Here is a 17612-nt window from a genome sequence, read left to right as displayed (position 1 = left end):
TCGTCAGAAGAAAGAAAAGCGAACCAACGCCATACTTTCGGGTGCTATACTGAAGCAGTCATTGAGAATATACCCAGCTGTTGTTATCATAGTGCGTAGTAAAAGATAAGGCTGAAGATAGTGTCGTTTGAATCTCCGGTGTACAACAATAAACAGTAAATAATAATGTAGTGTTTGGTGGTAACTATTCGGATACGACATAAAATAAGGTTCATTTTTTTCCACCTAACCACTTTGTCAATTAACTGGTATAAATGAAATTCATAGTAAACAGTACATATACCGTCATTATTTTCATGTTCACAACACTCAGCCTGTGTGTGTCGTCAAATCACCTATATATAGCAATGTTCCACATTAATTTGTTGAAATATATTTCATGTTTTACAGTTTATGATTAAGCACAAGGATTATTGTAATTTGGTAAATATTCAACTTAATACATGATATACACTAGAACTGACAAAATGTTTAGCGCTCTTTTCTTTGTCTTAACAATGCTACCTTGACCATAGTCTGAAAACAAAGATCTGTGCACCTATTTAACTTCCTTTGCCTATCAGTTTGATGTGAGAGGTACACACACATAGTGTGTGAGTGAGTTGGGTTTAACGCCGCTTTTTAACATTATTCCAGTTATATCACGGCGTGTCAGCTTAATGTGGGAGGAAAGCCCGAAGTGATGCAGGTCTCCGACGTTTACCACTTCGGTGAAACCCACGAGCACGGATATGGTGCTAACAGACCTAGAAACATAATCGGGGCGAACCGGGATCCGAACCCACAATCATAGCTGGCGTGCCCAAGGGACGCAACTCTGCACAGCGAATCGCGGCGCCTTAGACGACTGGGCCACCTACACACACATAGTTTTTACATATATCAACCCATGTATATGTTCATAAACACAGAGTGTATACGATGTAAATCACACCTTACACGTTTTAAGCAACTGTATATGCCCAAAGAGACACTGTGAATACTATGTACTGATGACCTACATTAACATACCAGAGTGATAAATAAGACTGTGATTAATATTTGAAAAAACAGTTATGCTTTTGGATAGAATATAAATAATTGTATTTGTTAAAATATGGACGAACGATGATAGCGAGATTTGAATAGTATTGCAATTGTTTAAATTAGTATTATATTGCCATGCAATCGCAATATTAAGTATCAAATACATTACACCGGAAATATTTTGGGTAACTATTTTTTTATTGTTACTACAGGTAAATGCACAGGTTCTGACTTGACAACGAGTTTGTATTAAACGCTTATATGAACAGAAAGAGCAGAAACAGCCATATCAAACCCCTGTATCACGTCTATCGACACATTTGATAGTCTAGAAAGCCAACAGTATTGCTTTTTCAGTATCACATCAATAAAATGCCACCGTGGTATGGAAGATTGCGATGTATGTATACTTCGATCACTCGTTACACCTCCATTGTGTCGTGGACATGTGTGGTATATAAGATTATGGTATTAGGTTAATGTGATTATGCTGGTATTACTTCTAAGCAAATCCGGTAATTAAATACATTCTATGATTTTATGTAATGTTTTGCATGGTATCATTGTTGTATTACATTATTGCCAATCCTATAATGCCTCGTGGTCACTTTGACTACCGGTAAAAATATACACATAAGTTATGTTTACAATACGTATATAAAATGTAAGCTTCAACCTATTAAGTAAGTCGGGGATACCCATCATTATATAGAGTAATGAGTGTGCACGAGTGTATCACTCTGAATCTGCAACCAATTCTACTATATTCAAGGCTTATGAACTTAATTCCTTTAACAGCTGGGTGAGTTAATCGGTGAAGTTGGGTGGACTGTGCAGTATTTAAGCTGAATCAGGGCGCGGCAGCTTAGCTTAGGAGTGTAGCACCCAAATGAGCCAAAGTTTATACTAAGGACGAATCTACATGCAGCGGCCCCGTGCACATTTCAGGGAAACTAACACTTCACGATAAGGTTGAGGTGAAAAAGGGTTTAACGTCGACTCCAAGATAATTGCACTTATATTGCGACGTGCATGCACGTAAGTGTGTGTGTGTTGCTAGCTTGTACTATGTCGATTTATAGTGCTAGCCCACTGAGATACCATGCCGCAGTTTAACATGACTACCCCACTCAGCCATGGTATACTGATTCCGAGCCGACCAGTCCTTGTTTTAGCCCCTCATGCCGAGCGCCAGAAAGGGTAACAAAAGTACCATCTTTTAACGTCTTTTGGGACCCCCCGCTCTCCGGGCGGACACTCTACCACAAGACCACGGGGGCGGTCTCTTGTTATTGTTGTGTATGATGTTATCATGAATGAATCAATAGCATCACTCCAATAATCGAACAAGAATCACATCATACTTTACACTTTCAGCAAAGTTAATGTGAAGGTACATATATTTTCCAAATATATCCCATCCTGTTGGGATTCCGGGTTAAATTTGGTCCCCAACAACCTATGCTGATGGTACGAGGCACGAATGAACACGAATGAGTGCGCGACCTTCATACGTTCTAACACGATTTAAGGAAAAACGTTAAATCGTGTTCATTCGTGAATGTGAGATAGGGGCTAGTAACGTCGTCCAATACATGACGTCATCAAGTTGCGAACGCATGTTGGAATCTCAAGAAATGACGTCATGATAGAACAATGTTTTGTCGTGAAATGAACACTTTGCGATTTAGCGCGTAGCTATCTTATATAAGCACATAGGTCATGGTTGAGGGGATTACTAATCCATTGGCTGAAACCTATCCATACAATGGACTAACCCCAAACAAAGTTAACATGACGAATTGTTACTTTCTCAAATTGTTTAAATAGATAGACCATGTTCTCTATTCTCGGAACAGTTTTATCATGACATTGACAATATTCTCAAATTGCGGAGAACATTTTAACAACATCTTATGTTGAGTTTCGTATGTACGTATGTTTGATGGATTTCATGATATATGAACATTTGACTTGTATGTTTACATATAGTCTGGTTGTATATAGTCTGAAACACATGTTTGAATGATTTGATATAGTGTGGTATGGATATTTGATGGATTCTATATAATCCGGTATACATGTTTGATGGATTCTATATAATCCGGTACATGTGTTTGATGGATTTTATGTATGTTTGACAACAGGGGTAGAACCAATCAGGCACGGTGAAGTGGTTGATTGCGCGTAATTGTACCCTGACGACTTGGGTCGATGCTCATGATATCGATCACTGGATTCCCTGGTCTAGATTCGATTATTTACAGCCGCCGTCATATAGCTGGAATAAAGCTAAGTGAGGCATGGACAACAACAAACAAACATAGGACATCACAGTGTGTCTCATATCTTTGTCGTCGTTCGACAAAGTGTATCATTATATGAAGAATTACAAACAATTTAGTTGATATAGTTGAAATTTTATTTGAATACTGTGATAATGTTGATGATCTATCGTATTATACTTAACTCATACAGTCAGCGGTCAGATGCCCTGCATCCACTATTGAATCACATCTAAGCGCTTCAACTTTTCAGCATGAGATTTCCTTAGTTCGGTCACTCTGCTGTAGACGTATTTGGCCACTTCAACATAACCCTGTTTGGAACCAGCTTCATCTTCCGCCTCGGTGTTATAACCCGTGTTGCAGTTGATGTCAATGACGTATGGAACACCATTGGCGTCATAAATGTACTCAATGGCACCGTTCTCAAGGGTTGTCGTTCTGAAGAAGTTTGTACAGTTCTCAATGAAAGGATCCTCCAAATCGGGGAGAATTTTGAACCGGTCGCGTGGTACCTCACACGGACAAAAGTTGGAGTTAAAACCATCGCAGGCCGTAGCCTTGCTGGTGTACAGGTATTTCTTGCCAACAAATTCCGCCCGGAAAAGTCCGCTGGTCAACGGAATGAAAGCTTGGATGACGTAGAGACCAGTTGTGGATTGAAGTGGCTCCGTGTCGTGTTCGAAATCAGCTAGGTTGTCGAACTTTCTCACGTTGAGGCCTCTCCCACCTCGGTTTGGTTTGATAACGAATGCTGAATCTTTTCCAAAGTTTTCTTCAATCAGTTGTGCAGTTGGGTTGGATGTGAAGATTGTCTTTGGTACGTTGAGTCCACTCTTTTTCGCCATCACATATTGATAGGCTTTGCTGTCCTCCACGTCAATAGCCATCTCCCCGTTGACAACGATCCGGTTGTGACTTCTCAACCATTGAATTATTACCCTTGCTTGATCCAGAGACAGGCGATGTCCTCTGACGTAAGAAGATGGACTGCATCGGTTGTAAAAGACAGCATTTTTAGGGGGGTCAGAGGTTACATCAAAATCTATTTCGTCAGAGATCCACTGTTCCATTGTGACGTCATATTCTTTGAATGCTTCTTTCAGGAAGGAAAACCATTCCTTGTTGTCATGAAGGACAATTATTTTGTATTTCCCGTTACTGGACATGTTCTTCTTAAACTGAAAAGTGATAAAGCTCGATTAAAAAAACAACAACAACAAATATAAAACTTATGCATAACTCATTACTATATGAACTGATAAATGATTACTTTCCTTTTTCCCCTTTTAACAATAGCAGTAAGTAATTATTGCTGAAAGGGGTTTCGGAAGGAGACTCTTAGCACTATTTTCCGAAGACCTTCTTTATATTCATGATCAGAAAGGCCTGCACGAAGATTAATAAAGGGTAAAACTGAAGCCATTTGATATTTGAATGCAATATTTTTACATATTGTTCATTGCCTCAAAGGCCACAAATGTAAAGGACATGGCACGTTTTTTTTATATACGTTTAATGTAACAAATACATATTTGACGGGTATAACTTGAAAGCACGAAGTATAAAACTTAACATATATTCTAAGGTAAATGAACAAATGAGGAACACATGAGATTTACAAAACAATTTTAACAATTATTATAAAACCTATGGTAATTATTTCTTCGTGTCAAACATAATCAAGCCTAATAAGGTACAGCATCTAACTCAACTATATTGTGTATAAAAGCTACGACCAACTTCAGTCATCAAGTTAGTGTTATTTAGAAGGTATAAATGTGATGGATTTGGTATTTGAATTGAAACAAGTGCGTCGGCAGTTTGGTTTAACGTCACTTCGAGCGGTATTTACGTTATACCATAACCTGTTACCTGATCACATCTCCAATGTTGTTCAATAATCTTTACAACTTAACGAACATAACTTAGAAACATACTTTATACGCAAAACAAGTTCTCAGGGGCGGTTTCCTATTGAAATATTTTTAAATCAGCGTATGATTTCAAATGTCAAATGAGCGCCGTCACATATATAGGTAAAGCAGTGTAAAACCTGTCGCTGTATATATACTCAAAATATTTTTTTACATTGATATTCTTCATAAATTACTCGCATATATCAGAGGCATCGTAAATGCACAACACAGCTACTTCGTAAGCCATGAAGTAAATATAGCAAGTAGTTCAAAATATAGCTCTATTATGAACGTTCATCGTGACGCTACGAAACGGATATGACATCACAGTCGGCGGTAGAAACATGATAAATTTTAATCTCCCCGTTGTTTCAAAATGTTGAAATAACTGTCCTCGTCGTTTTCTGAACAGGATGTATTGCCCTACATGCATTGTATATATATATTTCAGGACCACAGTGAAAACTACAAATGTATATATAGTTATTTCCCGACAATAAAAAAGAAAGAAATAATTGCAGTTATACGGTCGTCAAATCATCTGTTTCAATCAGAGGTGGTTACTGTGAACTGACACTTCTGATTGACAAAGCATTATATTCCAAAATAAGGGTTTCATTATCAATTTACAATAATTCATGCAAACATTTAGGTGAGCAACATCTTCCAGTTTCATAATAGCAAGTGAATGGCATAAACGTTTACAAAAATGGTTACAACATAGAAATATTTTACTTCACATATACATAATCCCGATAGTGCCTACCTGACTATGGTCAAAGTCTTGCTGGGCTCCTTGGCCTGGTTCTGGTCAAACCTTCCTTCAGAATAAATATTTCTCAGTATATTCTGTTTATATATTAAGTAGATATCGAGATAACATTGTACAAGTTAGCATGACTCAGCAGCTAAGATCGTGGTTTATTATTGTTCCACCCCTAGGTCACTGACGTTGCAAGGAGTTGCGCTGGATCAGGTCAGAGGCGTCAAATGACCCACTTTTCAAATCACATACATGTTGACGTAGAGTAATGTAGCACGTGATAGTAGCGTGGGACACGGTCAGGCCATGTGTCAACAGTGTCTTGTCTTGGCATCAGTGTAGAGTGTTGTCAACATTTCTCAATGAAAACCAATCACATCCTGTGATATCACGTGATCCTGCGATATCATGTGATTCTGTTTAATAAATGAACGTCTGAACAGTCTATATTGATGCATCACCCGTATAACGACTATAGATTCATGCCGATTTGTAAGACTACAATGCATGCTGTAAGTGATAAAGATTCCACTCTACTACATATAACCGACACGTTACCAGCCGATTTTAAGTCTCCGACGTATGCGTTATTTGGTGAAGATTACACCCAAACCAGCAACAAGAGAGTTAAAGAACAAGGTTCATTACTTATGGTTAATTCGTTGATACTGACTGAACAGATGTGACAACTCTATTGGTCAGGTTCAGCTTCATCACCAGCCTGTTTCATGGTATGTGATAAGCTTAAGTGAAGTGGTACGAGCTTTAATTGGTGACAAGTGTTTTGTTTGTATTCCACATACATCTTGTGATACCAGGGATATTGTATTACTCCATCGTACGTGACCTACATTGTTGTTTTGGAAACTAGCTTGTACTGCGCGCTGACAGCACCAGGCTATGGTGTATAGAGACCACTTAACAAAACGACCGGACAGGTACTGAGATCCCCAAAAGTGTATTCACTCGTTCTTAGATATCAATCAACTGTCCGACAAATAACCCTTCTGTGATATCCAGAACTAGATCAACCCTAAAGGGATTCGCGATGGATGAAATACCGTCTTATCAAAATGGAACCCTTTGGGGAAATCAACGGGAGAATGTAATACAAGTGAGTGAGTGAGTGAGTTTGGTTTTACGCCGCTTTTAGCAATATTCCAGCAATATCACGGCGGTGACACCAGAAATGGGCTTCACACATTGTACCCATGTCGGGATTCGAACCCGGGTCTTCGGCGTGACAAGTGAACGCTTTAACCACTAGGCTACCCGACCGCCCCGAATGTAATCCAAAGCGATACGGGTATGTTGTGTTCATATTTTAAAGTCCGCGTCCAGAATGTCATCAGCTGAAACCGTTTTAGAGCTTTGAATACTAAATATTGCGATGTCCCAAAGGTTAGTGTCTAGTTCTTCGTATAACTATCACTGTCCTTGTTCAATTCAAACACAAGGCGTTCTGTTCGAACAGTGCGAGAGAATAAATGACAAGCCATTGAGTCTTATGGATGTCATATACAATCAGTCACGTTTGGAGCTATTTACGGTAAGGACGCGATGACACGTGTCACGGCTGGGATAGGTCAACTATTAAGGTCATGTAGAAAGTCAGCATTTACTGTCAACACCCAGTCCGACTTATACACGTTTGGGTTTGAAATTGATAAATTACTCTACCCTTAAAGTAAACTATGTGTACTTTATGTCGACATTTATTAATGATATATCGTAAATTCATATGGAACGGCATGTGAATAAATGTTTTAACATTTAATAGTGCGTTTATTTGTTTTAAAAGTACAGCCAGATCCAGTTGTCTCGAATTCCTGGGGACCTGATAAATGGTTCGACTTATCCGAATTTGACACAACCGAACAGACCTTATTACCTTAAGATAACAGAAAGCATAGGATAAGAAAAATAAACAAACCCGGAAGCATTTATCAAAGCTCCATTCATACTTGTATATGCAAGTTATAAAGATTATAAAATTCAACGTACTATATATAGTCCGCTTGCTGTAAAATAGATATAAATCACAAAGCAACAATTTGTCTTTAATGGCATGAAAGGTATTTATTTGTCCGTCACCATCATTACAGTCATTGTCATGATGGGTTGAACAAGTTATTTAACAAACTGTCATGTAATTGTTCGTGATTCAATGCCTGCTATTACAAGGGGGTCTGCACAATAAACATAACAGCCGAGGGACATCCCGGAACATAGGGATAGTCTCAAAACCTCTATTCTGAAATTACTCTCAACAGAAAAAAAAATTTGACTAACAGTTGGGTGATCTAGACCATCTCTTTCACAATATGAAACTTGATTTGCGGTCTTACCTTTGTCAGTGCACCCCCTGCAATAATCATAAACCTGAATTACCAATGTTTTCAAATTATCTGTGAGTGAGTGAGTGAGTATGGTTTTACGCCGCTTTTAGCAACATTCCAGCAATATCACGGCGGGGGATACCAGAAATGGGCTACACATTGTACCAGGAATCGAATCCGGGTCTTCGGCGTGAGAAGCGAAGCTTCTACCCCGAGGCTACCCGACCGCACTCAAATTATCTGTGGATTTCACCATGTATCGTAATGTAATGATATGTTGAGTTCGTGTTGTATATTTTATTATTTGCATTTGAAATTAACTGAATAGCAAGACCAAGAAAATCAATAACACTGCCTTGAGAATAGCTTACAGATTATCATTGTATATTCCCTTTAATAACACCAAAGAAAGATAAGCTTCTAATTTAGGCTTTTCATTTGACATGATTTTATTACAGTCAAGACATAAGTAGATAGGTCTAGCACGCTCAAATGTCACGCGCGAATGACGGGCTGTTCCGCTTTCAGTGCAGATCCACTTGATCCAACTTTTCTACCCACCATGACAATATTTGACATTATAGTGACGAGTTGGTATGGACAAATAAATAACTTTTAAGACGAATTGTTGCTTTGGGCTATATATCTATTTTGCATTTCATCGGTACGGTTTTGCAGTTTTGAATTTTATATTAGTTAGACTCATCAGGGAAAGTTTTTTTAATTTATAATTCTCGGGACAACAAATTGATTTCGAGATAACACATCCAGTTCGACATATCAAACTGGTGTTAAATATTGGAAGAGTTTGCCGGGGCGGAGTGTGAGTTCTACATAACCGGGATTCGACACATCCGAGTTCGAGACAACTGGATTTGGCCGTGTACACACGGGAAGACTTTAAAAACCTTTCTGTCGGTGTGTCTTTGTAAGTACACAAACAAGCGTTTGGGTCGATACTCAGAAGAATATCAAAGGGCACCTTATACGTTTAGTATTTTCGTAATCAAGGGGCTCAGCGTACATGTACTTGCCACTACTGTAACGTTTGTAGTTCGAAACTAAATTACGTTGGCTTGAGATTATGATACATTTTATCGGACGGGTTTGTATCTTCCAATCAGACTATTTGTGATCAACACCAAAAGACGAAAGACATTACAATTTGCCGTCCACGTGCATTGAAGCAGCTGTTAGGTGTTGAGATTCTGATCTCTCGTTCGCTCGAGTGAGTGAGCAGGTTTTATGCAGCTATAAGCACTATTCCAGCTATTTCACCGCGGGAAGAAACATGAATTGAGCTTCATATATTGTACGCATGTGAGCAATCGAACTCGGTCTTCGACGTGACAATCGAACGCTTCAGCCAGAAGGCTACATGAATAGTAAGGGCAAGTCAGTTTATTTTTAAAGAAAAAATGTACTCATAACTTTATCTTTTAAGTGTGAATATGTGTGAAATATGCATAAGTTCTGAATATACAGTTTTATGAAGCACAATCGATTTCATGACACACTTGATATAATATCGAGCTACTGTTTCAGGGACAGAGGGATTTTGTAGATATGTAGATATATCCTTTGGCGAGATTGCAGTATTTCCGATACCTTCCGCCATTTAGGCAAGGCATAAGCATTTTGGTGCGTGAAGAGCCGCCCTAACAAGAGTTTCCAAGTTTGTTTTCCCCCTTCTATGTTTGCTCGACTAAACAATGCCAGTGTGATTAATAGGTCTTCTCCCAACATATGTTACCTTTAATAAATTCTCAACGTATATATCGGACGTCAACAAGTTGTAGTCCGATTAATTGAATTTCTAAAATTTGCATATATATATATGTGAATGAATTGGGCTGCTGTCAAATTTCGTATAATTTAAACCAATTTGTGCATTGCGATCAATTTTTCTACTATTAATAAGCAATAGGAACATATATTTGTCAATATGGCCAACTGTCGCCGTTGAAGCATCAAACAAATATGTCTGATATCCGATATACTGCAATTGTATCATTAGTGTTATAGCTGCAACTAACTTAAAGAAAGTAAATACCGGCAGTTTATTGTATATAATTCCAAACTAAACATGCATCTTCTGACAGAATTGTTCCGGAAACAGTTCTTCATCATTCTGACGGAAAGCAGAACATGTTTATGGAACGACTCAGGTGACGTTCCATAGTCCAGAAAGTAGTAGTCGGAGTATAACCTGAAAATAAATATAAAAATACAGCGAAACCCCGTTAATCCGGAAACCCCACAGGTATATTTAGAGTAACATAAGTCACCATCCATAATCCGGACTTTTGCTAATCCGGATGATTTACTATCGACCGCACCATCCGGATTAACAAGGTTTCATTATACATTTGAAATTGTTTTGAGTGAAGGGCACAGAATATTTCGTCTTTTGTAACTACCGTGGCACTTATACCAGCAGTTATTGGTTTACAGGCATCTTTTGATGTATTGAATTCAGAATTTGATCAAGTCGGTATAATGGCAATTACTGTGCAACAGGACTTTACATGAACGTGACTGTGCATTCGGATCCACTCGGCTTATTCCGTTAGCAGAGTAATACTTCACGGATAACTGTAAACCACACAATGGAACCATTCATTTTAGTTAATATCCTTCGGAGAAGATGACGATGGACATTTTAAGAGGTTCCCTTTCTAGTTAAATGGCATTAGGTCCAATTTGATATCAAGCATCATTTGTGTGAGGCTCTCGATTGCTGGAGCCAGATAATTCTTTTGATTTACGGGTTCGTAATTACTTTGACTTTGAAAAACTTTAAGATCTCTTCAATTTCAAGAGCTCCTGAAAAATGAACACTGCAATAGCTGCATTGCCTAATGTTAATTATTTTGCTCTTTGTGTAAGGCAACGGAGTTGTGTGCCACGGAACCGCATATAATCCTCGCTTTCAGCCTGTAGATTTCGTGTATCCCAACGCTTGCACGGGAAGCGTAAGCACCCCATGTTTAGGGGGCTTCACGGTCACTTCCGGTTTATTTTCTGCTATGACTGGAGGTACATTTCGACGGTGGACGTGTATCTTGTGTAAGTTGTATTGCATCATCTAAGGACCAGGGTGCCTTTGTACAAAACAACCTTAGCACTACGACGTTCGTAAGTCTATGCTAAGGTATGGGAGTTACGATCACCTTAGCGCTAAAATCGCTTTGTACAACGGCACCCTGTTCATCATACATGCTCTGCTTTTCTCTCGACAAGGAATTAACCATTGGTCTGTACTAACGGAAACACTATTTGCTTTGGGTTAAATGCCGCACCCAAGCTATATGACGGCGGCCTGTAAAATAAGGTGATTGTTATTATGAGCAACAATCCAGATCCTCGGATGACACGTACGGTGACTAGCAATATGCCTAATCAGCCAAATTACCAAGCCTGACCACCATTTGGTCGCCTCGACGTCAAACAGAGGTTACTGGGGATACGGTTTATGAGACACAAAATGAAAGGACCGAGACGCTATACTTTCGCGGCCATAGGTTACCTAGTTTTCATTTCCTATCATTTTTGAGTGCTTCCGATCAATTAATAACCTAGTTATTCCACTGATATGACCTGTTTTACTATTGATTTTTGAATTTCATTATGCGTAACACATTTTCATACCTTCAAGGACTAAAACGTCAAGGTGAGGTGAGATGAGGTGAAATGGGGTTTAACGTCGCGTCAAAGATAATTGCACTTAAAAAGCGAGGTGCATGTACGCGCGCGCGTGCGTGCGTGCGTGCGTGTGTGTGGCTGCTTGTACTAGTCCGGACTGATGCCGATTTATAGTGCTAGCTCACTGAGATACCATGTCACAGTTTAACATGAATACCCCCACTCAGACCCAGTATACTAGCTCCGAGCCGACACGTCCTTGTTTTAGCCCCTTAATGCCGAGCGCAAGACAGGGTAACAACAAGTACCATCCTTTAACGTCTTTTGGTATGACGCGGTCGGGGATCGAACCCTGGACCTTTCGCTCGGGACCGGGAGGACGCTCTACCATTACAGCACGGAGGCGGTCAAAAAGGAATGCAAGGGATATTTACACTTGTGCTTTCAGTGGTTTTCATTGCCGATTGGTCAGTTCCAGCAACACAACGTAGCAATGCTGTATTGATAGGGTGAGTTCGGCAACGTATGAAAATCGCATCAGTCCTTCAGACGAGTATGGTCAGATAATCAGTCGTTAATTATTTGGTTTGTTTGTTTGTTGTGTACCACCGCACCCAGCAATATTCCAGCGATATAACGTCTGTCTGTAAAAACTACAGTCTGGACCAGACAATCCAGTGATTGACATCATGAGCATCAATCTACGCAGTTGAGATACGATGACATGCATCAACAAAGTCAGAAAGCCTGACCGCCCGATCCCACCCGCCTCTTACGGCAAGTTTGGGTTGTTTGAGACCTATTCTAACCTGGATCTCCACGGGCTAGTTAATTAATACTTTAAATGTATGGACATGATGGTACAATGTATGTATATGACGCTGACGAAACCCAGTCGGTCACGTAAGTATTCAGTATAGTCACAACAATGATGCTGATTAAGGATGTAATGACTGATCGAACTATCGATGCATCGCAGTTGTCCCTGACCCGATGGAGATCAATACTTAACATGCCGAGCTATATCAGTATCAATAGACGTCCAATGAGAAAATCATTAATCATTATTTGTTTTCCATAATTCGTTTTGGTCCAAAATACACATGTCGTTATCGATTTAGAAAACATTCATTGTTTGATAGGAGACAATATTCAGAGACAACTTCCCCAGCAAACTGCTGTACCTAGGACTTGGAGGATGTGTTTGGCATTGTCATAATGCCGCATCACGCAGGGGTGCAGGGCAGTGCGTGTGTTTATCACACTACATGTATGATAATCGTTGTACTATTGCAATAGTTGTAACAACTCTGCAATAGAATCACAATAGTGGTTTTAACAATGGCAATACTATCATTAAGGAGAAATGGGGTTTAACGTCGCTTCAAGATTCTTGTGCACCTATATAGCGACGTGCATGCACGTGTATGTATGTATATGTGTGTGACTGCTTGAAGTAGTCCGGGAACGACTCCGTGGTCTAGTGGTAGAGCGGAAGGTCCAGGGTTTGATCCCCGGCCGCGTCATACCAAAAGACGTTAAAAGATGGTACTTGTTGTTACCCTGTCTGGCGCTCGACATTAAGGGGCTAAAACAAGGACTGGTCGGCTCGGAGTCAGTATACTGTGTCAGAGTGGGGTATTCATGTTAAACTGCGACATGGTATCTCAGTGAGCTAGCACTATAAATCGGCATCAGTCCGGACTAGTACAAGCAGCCCCACACACACATACACACGTGCATGCACGTCGCTATATAAGTGCAATAATCCTTGACGCGACGTAAAACCCAATTCCACCGCACCTTGTTGTAGTCTGGACTAATGCCGGTTTTATAGTGCTCGCCCACTGAGATACCATGACGCTGTTTCCTCGGATACCCTATTTAGTACACTGACTCCGAGCCGGCCGGTCCTTTTATTCCTTTATGCCGAGCGCCAGGCAGGGTAACAACAAGTATTATCATTTTACGTCTTTTGGAATGATGCGACCGGGGATCGAATCACAGATTTTCCGCTTTCACGGTGGACGTTCTATCCACTTGATACATGTACTTACTACATTGATCACATTAACAACTTACCTGTCTATCGGGTTTCTTAAGATGAGAAGGAATTTCATGTTTTTGTACATATGTCGCAGTAAATGTGGAGTGAGAACTGAGGCTTCTTTGAGCCCTCTATTCTGAGGGATTCTCTTCCACCCTCGGTAATCCCAGAGGTCCATCGGTGTTCCGTCCCCTTATTTATAAAAATAAATGCAGAGAAATATTGGCAACTATAAAAGTTTGTAATTAAAGCACTCCAGTCGTCGTAAGTACAGGTGAACAGTGAGTCACATATTCCAATTTAAACAAATATCTTAGAGTTAATTGGAAATGATTTGATTAAGTTTCATCGATAGTTGGGCTTCAATTAAGACATGTCACAATATAACACATATGTCCTTGTCCTCGGCCTTGCTTTGTAGAGTTACGTCACTTTGTTGCGTCAGGATCGGCTGATCACAAGTTTGAATCCCGGATTCACCTTTTATGAGCCTTGGTCTATAAGCACTATTCCTGTCTTCGTCGGTTTCCCCACAAGGGCATAGTCTGTGGCCTGAGTCAATTTGGGATCTCCTCCCACGACAAGGAGACACATTGTAAAGCGGGATTAAACTCAACTCACTTATTCACAACCATAACTGTATGTTTACGGATATTGTGTTTCTGTTATAAATGTCGACAATAACAACATGTCGGGATTCTACATGTAGGTTTCATACTCTCGCAAATAGTTTATAGTGATCTACTGAGGAACTCACCTACAACTTTAGGATGATAATCACCCCTTGTATAATCTGCTATTTTGACGGATGCATTCCCAAACATGTCGATGTAGTCAGCAAAGGTTTTATGACGCACTCGACTCTTATTCCACATTCCTAAAAGACAAGTATTAAAGAATACTTCATAAACAAATATGTACATGAATTGTTCATATTCTGTAGTATTGCTCATCTCTACAAATGTGATCTGTATAATGGGAAGTGTCTGCCAGTTGTACCCAAATTCCACCTTTTTTAAAAAAAATGGGGAATAAAGGCACTCTACCACCATTGGTTAATCAGAGGGTTCAAATCACAATAAGGGCGGTGGGATTTTGGTGACTGTTGTTATTTCTCTTGTTAATACTTCAGCATTAAACCTAAAATAGTTGACCAGAGTGAGGCACCTCAAAGTACTCAAAGTATGTGATCTAGACTACCAGTTGTCGGACTCTTATTTTTGTGGAAGCCTCGGTGGCTGAGTGGGTTAGCTCGCTGACTTTGCGTGCTGGCGATTAGGTGCCTCACTCTGGCAAGTGTTGGTTCGAATCCCGGACGGCACTCAACCTAAAAAAAGTACGAAAATCTGTCCTTTACTAAGAAAGTGTTATCCAAAATATAACATTTGTTTACCTTTTTGGTGAAATCCAAAACACGTATATGGTGCGCACAAACTTAACATAATCAGGGCGAATCGTGGCTTCGTATGCACGATTCTGGCACGCCCAAGGGACGCAACTCAAAATGTCTTCATGTTTGTAGGGGTAGTGGGTTAGCCTTTGTGATGAAGGCGTTGGCTCGAATCCACACATGGGTACAAGTGCTCAGCCGATTTATGTACGCCACGATATTTCTAGAATGTTGCTTAAAACAATACTCATCCACTCATGTTTGTATTACGTCTGCTCGATGTAACACATCAACAGAAACATGCATGTGTTCAGTAAGCAATTGAATTTGGAACTTTTACTTCTTTAACCTACTCTAACCTGCGCAAGGCAAACCAGTGGTAAACTGGTCACTGTGGAGATGTTAAGATCGCAATGTGTTTAAAGTCTAAACAGAATACACGTTTAAAATGTGAGTGAGCGAGTGAGTGAGTAATGTTAACCCCGCTTTTAACATTATTCCAGTTATATCACGGCGTGTCAGCTTAATGTGGGAGGAAAGCCCGAAGTGATGCAGGTCTCACACGTTTACCACTTCGGTGAAACCCACGAGCACGGGTATGGTGCTGACAAACCTAGAAACCGGGATTCGAACCCACAATCATAGGTTTCTTGCATGCCCAAGGGCCGCAACTCTGCACAGCGAATCGCGGCGCCTTAGACGACTGGGCCACCCGTGCCCCCTTAAAATGTGAATACATGACACTTTTTTATGGACAGCAACTTCTTTTATTCTTTGTCAAGACGTTTCAGAGGTACTTCTTGCTCCTTCGTCAGGTAAATGATGAGTGAGTGCATTGATGTAGGACTATTGACCACATGATAGTAGAAATAGAAGTCATTGGACAATAAACTAGGACATCGGTCCTAGGCACAGAGCACCCGTTGCCTTGATGTAGGACGATTATTGGCCACATGATACAAGGTGATGCCCTGTAGTGTTACATACACGCCTGATTTTACCTCAATGAGAGACTTTGACTGCGTGGAAATAGAAGTCATTGGACAATATAAACCAGGCCATCGGTCCTAGACACAGAGCACCCGTTGCCTTGATGTAGGACTATTGACCACATGATGCAATTCCCGACATATTTTTGATTCGTAGGACACAGACAACAGCTTTTACGGTCTGCTATTGTTTGCCACGTGTCCATATGCATACATTTCGAATTCACTGCCAGAAAACTCAAATATTTGCGGACAAAAATGTCTGTTGGGAGTATACGTATAATAACAGTTTTGTTATGATGTCACATTAAGCACGTTTATTAAATTGATGTTACGTTGATACATATTCAAACTTGAAAATTTGAATGACAGTCAATTGCGACATAGTTTAAACCAAGACATAGTTCCTTCATACTGATTCACACCTGATCCATGATAACCTAAATCTGGCTTTACCTTGATCTCCTCTCTCATTTCACAGCCTGTGGCATACTCTATTGTTTGCTTAGAGTAGGATAAAAACACGACTCTGAAGTAAAGTTTACAATTGCAAAACGAGAGGCGGAAGTTTTGTTCCCGATGCTGTTTTCTTGACAGTTTACAATTATCCTAAGCATACCGAACAGGAGAGTTTAATCTTTCTGCCCCACCAGCAGAATGTGTTGATATAGACCCACATTTAGATTTATTTGACTAGGCGTAGATACCAGCACACCCAGCACCTGTTCATTGGTCGTACTTAGAACGAGTGGTCAGGCTCTGGGTATATGACTTTGCTTGCTCAGAAAAGACGTGTTAATGGCCTTGATAGTAGCTGTAATATTACAAATTTCCATGTAAAACAAAAAAAACCAACAAGTCAACAAACAAACAAACAAACAAACAAACCAAAACGCAGGGACTTCACTGTCTATCAATTATATAAAAAGCATAATTTTTTTCTTGGACAATAGTTTTTCGATCAAACTAGCCACCCCCCCCTCAGACACACACACACACGATTATCAACTGGTCGGTCCCTATCTTTTTAAATGCTTGTTATGGTGACATTGTCTAAGGGCATGTATGCAATGAAATGTTATTAATACTCGAGATGGAAATACTACCGAGCAAAAGAGATCCTCGACTTCGCCTGGTAGGGCTCCGATAAAGGGACATTGCGGAGCATACACTTCTTCCTTGACGAAGCAGCCAGGGTTTTCAATCACT

General features: G+C 40.0%; 1 protein-coding gene across 1 annotated transcript; it reads right to left on the bottom strand.

Moving 5' to 3' along the window:
- Positions 1–3474: 3474 nt before the first annotated feature.
- Positions 3475–6063, bottom strand: LOC139475076 (uncharacterized). The gene is made up of 2 exons (XM_071258306.1): positions 5997–6063; positions 3475–4492 (listed from the first exon to the last, which is right to left on the bottom strand). The coding sequence occupies exon 2, from the start codon at positions 4478–4480 to the stop codon at positions 3530–3532; it is 951 nt and encodes a 316-aa protein (XP_071114407.1). The 5' UTR covers positions 4481–4492; positions 5997–6063; the 3' UTR covers positions 3475–3529.
- Between the last annotated feature and the right edge of the window lie 11549 nt (positions 6064–17612).

This window comes from Haliotis cracherodii, unplaced genomic scaffold (genome assembly GCF_022045235.1).
Source record: "Haliotis cracherodii isolate W230 unplaced genomic scaffold, xgHalCrac1.p SCAF_3, whole genome shotgun sequence".
NCBI classification, from domain to species: Eukaryota; Metazoa; Mollusca; class Gastropoda; order Lepetellida; family Haliotidae; genus Haliotis; species Haliotis cracherodii.
This window is presented reverse-complemented; position numbering and strand designations above follow the sequence as displayed.